This window comes from Penaeus chinensis, chromosome 41 (assembly GCF_019202785.1).
Source record: "Penaeus chinensis breed Huanghai No. 1 chromosome 41, ASM1920278v2, whole genome shotgun sequence".
Taxonomy (NCBI): Eukaryota; Metazoa; Arthropoda; class Malacostraca; order Decapoda; family Penaeidae; genus Penaeus; species Penaeus chinensis.
In genome coordinates this window covers 18,842,151-18,847,150 of record NC_061859.1, presented here as the reverse complement: position 1 = coordinate 18,847,150, position 5,000 = coordinate 18,842,151, and the positions used below count along the sequence as shown (strand labels likewise).

General features: G+C 49.8%; 1 protein-coding gene across 1 annotated transcript in view; it reads right to left on the bottom strand.

The window, feature by feature from the left end:
• Nucleotides 1-1,242: 1,242 nt before the first annotated feature.
• LOC125047663 (G1/S-specific cyclin-D2-like) overlaps nt 1,243-5,000 on the bottom strand; it is a 41,791-nt gene continuing 38,033 nt past the window's right edge. Inside the window, exon 4 of the mRNA XM_047645997.1 lies at nt 1,243-3,126. Within this exon, the coding sequence (XP_047501953.1) occupies nt 2,783-3,126 (344 nt within the window). The 3' untranslated portion in view covers nt 1,243-2,782. The remainder of the gene's footprint in view (nt 3,127-5,000) is intronic.

Sequence of the window (5,000 nt, the reverse complement as noted above, 5' to 3'; positions counted from 1 at the left end):
CGCCATGGACAGCCAAGACTTTGATCAGAAAAAAATATATATAAAAACGTATTTATATTTGTGTTTGTGAAATGCATAAATTATGTGTGTATCGTGTGGTAGCAGAGAGGGGGTGGGGGGTGGGAGGAGGAGGGGGGGGGGGAATCTGGTTAGAAGAGCAAGAAAAAAATAAATATGGGGGAGACTTAAATAAATACACAGACTTCCACGTGTTGAAAGAAAACGGGAGTGGGGATGGAATTTGAAACTGACTTCGCCTCTGAAGAAAGAAAGAAAAAAAGAAAAAAAAGAAAAAAAAAAAAAAAGGGGGAAATATTCATACATAGACAAGAGAGACGGAAAATAAAGGTCAGTGATCAAACTAATAAATAAAAAAAGACTGTATTCGCCATGGCTGAACATTCCCTCCCCCTTGCCCCCCCCCCCCCCCCCCATACCCCAAGGAAGGTCGCGACTAGAGAATACCTGAGGCCAGGTCATCACACACGCCATACTACATTCAGAGACATAAACAATAAGAATAAGAATAGAAAAAAAATATATAATATTAAAAAGATGAATAATAATGATAATAGCATCTAATATTACTCACTAAAGGAACGTAGGAGAAAAAAATAACCCACGGACGGGTATTTTTGTGCTTTGTAGAAAACGAAAAAAAAAAAAAAAAGTGAAACGAAAAAATAAAATAAAATAAATGATAATAGTAATTACAATTTATCCTAGGATTATATTTTTGAAGATTTTCTAAAAATATTTTACTCATCCAAGCATCACTTTTACTCTCACGAGTTTGACAAACATGCATCTATTCATCATTCACAATTGCTTAAAAATTATATCGATAACTCTTTCCTTTCCTGTCTGCGTGTGTGCAGAATATGGAGATTTTTATATCAAATATAATATTACTCTATAAATTAACTAAACAGTGACAATCAATTTTTTAAGACATCACAATTCTTCAAATTATATTTTTTTTATCACCTCATGGAATTTTTATAAGGCACAAATATTCCGTACAGAAAAAAATGAAAAATAGTAGATCCGACAAGTTGATCGTTTACACTCCTCTACAAACGACGGAAGTGAATACATTCTAGACAGAGCTTCCGACTTTAGGCATAAGGCACTTATTCAGGTAAAGAGGTTGACAAACACTCGAAAAAACACGTAAACAAACCGAAATAAGAGGCAATTAGATTCACAAGAACGCAAATAGGATGCAAATAAACGTAGGAATGAAAGATTACAAATATAATATATTCAGGCATCAAAACTGCTTTCTGATACTCGAGGGAAAAAGGGGTAAACATCTGATAAACGAAGCGACACTGGAATCCACGTTACATACTTCAAAATATATATTATAAAACAGCCTATAAGTAGCAATATTAACAAGTATACACAATATATACATAATATGATTTATACAAGAGAGAACAATGTTATTTGCGCATGGTTTTCTCATACAACCTACGAGATCATGGAATTTGTTCGTTTGTTATCTTCAGAACAGCATCCACAAACACTGGACTGAGATCTTCCCCAAGCTAATGCCCGAATCCGCTAGAGTCCTCCTCGTCTTGTTGAGAATCCAAAAATATATGAGCACCGTGGTTCTGACGTTTCCATTAACATATATTTGATTATGACTTAAATAATACTGACACGTTATGTCGTGTTCGAACAGTTTTGTGAAGGAAAAGGGGGGGTTGCGCGTACAGCTTGAAGGCGGCTGTTCTCCCTTCCTGCGGGAACTCGAGTCCAGCTGGGGACGAGAGCGATTCTTTGTTTTCCGATGTTCTTCGCGAACTCGTTGCGATCAACCGGCTCCCGTTGACATCGCCGAGAGCGATGCAACGTGGCAACTTCTCGCCTGCAACACGACAAGTTTCCAGACGGGCTTGTATCTTAAGGCACTACTTAATCTACTGTACACCTAAAGGCTCGGCAGAAGGGTGTAAGGCACGAGAAGGATGGAGGGAGCAGGAGGCGCCGGATCGCTGCCGCGCCCTAAGTCTCCTCCTTTTCCCTGCTTTCGACCCTCCATCAGCGTCTTCGACTGATGGTCCTGCTTCTCCTGTGGTTTAGTTACTTCAAGGCGCTCCTTCCTTCCCGAGTCGAGGCTCACTGGCGCTGAACTGAATCTCAGAGATGCAATTTTTGTTGTACTTTTTTATATATTTTTGGGAGCACCCATGAGATGCAGCAAAGGCCCAAGGCAGCCTGCAACTCGCGAAGGAGAGGCCGTTGTTCCCCAAGGTCCCCCGCCCCTGACTTTGACTGGATACAGAAAAATGACTGAGATCTACACCATTTGGTATGAGCCAGATCGCGCTGCGTTGGGCCGCGCCGGCGACGCCCTCGATGATCCTCTTGCTTCCCCCTCGGGTCTCGGCGACGTGTCTTCCAGCGACCCTTGCCGAGGGGGCCTTGGGACTTCCACCCGTTTGCAGAGGCCATCGGGAGTCGCGGCCACTTCACTTCCTCCTTGAAATGTCTTTGGTTAGGCTACAGCTTCACTTGAAAAAGAAAAGATTTTTTCTTCATTTTGAGGATCTACACTAGCGTCCCTTCGCGAGCCCCGCGCGGAGGTCGGAGGGACTTCGTATGATCCTCGGATACCTGAGGCGCAGTGAGGAGGATGTGAGGGCTCGACCTGCGCCGGCCGCGTCTCCTCTGCAGCGCGTCCGTTACGACTTCTACGTCTAAAACCCCGCGGCAGCGCCCCGCGAGGCCGCTGCGTCCGACATGCAACGCCCTACTGACGCTTCCGCCATCAGAAGTGGATGTCCGTCAGGTCGGTCGGAGTTTCGTTGCCGTCAAAAAACTCCATGGGCGAGGTGGGGTGCTGCTTGTTCGTGGGCGTGGTGGGGTGCTGCTGCTGCTGTGCCTGCTGTGCTTGCTGCTGCACGTGCATGCTCTCCGGGAGGACCGCCGTCTCCTTCTCGACGACCATCTCGATTTGCTCGACGATGGGCTGGAGGGAGTGGGCGTCCAGGTTGACGGCGGACGCCAGGCTGGACAGGACGGCCGCCCACTCGCCGACGTTGAGGCCCCGCACGGCGGCCACGATGGACGCCACCGCCACGGCCGACGGCTCCACCTGCACGAACTCGGGCTCTGCGGGAGGAAAAGCGGAGGTTAGTCTTGAAACAGAGAGCTTAAGGGCACAGTTCAAAATAAGCCATTCACAGTGAAGATAAAGCCGTTCCCAGGGCTCGGATAATGTCCGCCACACAACACACTTCGGGCCGATAAGATCCTCGGGCTCCGATAGCTCCCCGCCCGCTGAGACCAGAAGCCCTATTACCATATTTATCGGGAGTTTAATCTAAATCAGCGAACACTGGTCGGCCTCTATCGCCTCCTACATCTAAATCTGGGCGGCGGGAATAATTGTAGGCAGTCCTCGGGCCTAGCTTTGCTGACAATCTAAATTTCCACGAGGCAGGATCATCCCCCTTAATCCCGATTGATATTCTCCCGAGGGGCTGCCACGCCAAAGACGCCCCAACGGACCCTTGGCCCAAGACCTAGGGCTTCCTTTCAAGAAACTGAGTACTGGCCATCATTAAGGGAATATGGCCTTTGTGCTGTCTGTAATAGGGGCTATAGCTGTCGGTAAACATTCCTTTTCCTTAAGACAGCCATGGAGCTAATATCGCTAATGCCACTTCAATACAGGGACTTCGAAAGGTAGAAGGGGCCTGCAGGTGAAAGGCAGGAGCGCAAACGGAGGAATGGGCGAGTGAGATGTAATTCCATATAAAGTATCTGCTTACAAATTGATAGACTGAGAGAGAGAGAGAGAGAGAGAGAGAGAGAGAGAGAGAGAGAGAGAGAGAGAGAGAGAGAGAGAGAGAGAGAGAGAGAGAGAGAGAGAAAGCTTTGGATATTCAAGGGAGGAAACACGGATTGGGGGGGGGGGGGCTGAATGCTGGAGCCCAAATGGGAACACACTAACGAACGCGACAAAGGGCCTCGCCGTTGCCGTCCCAGGGAAACAGCGCCGGGACCTGACCCATGACACTCGCCCACAATGCCGGACCTTCACACTCTCCTTCGGCAATTGTTCGCGTCGCTCTCCGGGATCGACGGACAGCGCCATAATGCTTGGGTGAAAAAACACGACTCTGAGGGCCGGCAGGATGCATTACGTACCCATAACTAACCTCCTCCCTCCCTTCCTCCAGCATCCGGATCCTTGCACGAGGCACAAAGGAAGGAGCCGATAACTAAAAGGCCCTGCATGCTCCCGCCCTCCTCCTTCGCCGTGTCCTCCAGCCATAATGGCGCGTCGTTTTTCAAAGGGACCCGAGAGCCTCTCCCCATTTACATACTCCCATTACGCTGCCATTAGCCTCGAAAGGGGGCCACTGAGCCTCTTGGAGACGCTGCGACCTCCTGGAGCGTAATGACGACCTCCGGAGGCCAATCACGGAGACGCGACGATGGCCGCCCGCAAACCTCACGCTTATCTGCAACAATGATACGCCCGCCCGCCGCCCCCCGTCCTTTCGGCCTCCCTCTCCTGCCCCGCCGAGTCCTCCGACAAGGCCGCAGCGGGAAGGACTCCGCCAGCCGCGCCCGACCCTCGTCGCCCCGCCCCCCCTCCCCCACACCTCCTGCACCCCCCGCGAGGGCAAGCTCCTCCCCGCGACGACCTGCAAGCCCATTGTGCGCCCCCGAGCCGGCCGGCATTGTCCTCGCCCGCGCCTTTGTTTTGCATTGTTGTTGTGTCGAACGGGGATGTATGGAGGGCTCGGAGACACCAGAGCAGCCGCGCGGGGCTCGGGAGGGCCGGCCACGGGGGCTGACCCTTAGGCGGGGACTGCGGCCTTTCAGAGCGGATTTTGAGCCCAATGGCCCCGCGCCGTAGGAGATTTATGGGTTTTTATCGCTCTATTTGGTGAGTCACCTGACTGGGAGAACTTTCTAGGCATCACTAAGAAGATATCATATGTAAATAAGATGCTGTAAGAATTCCCTCTATA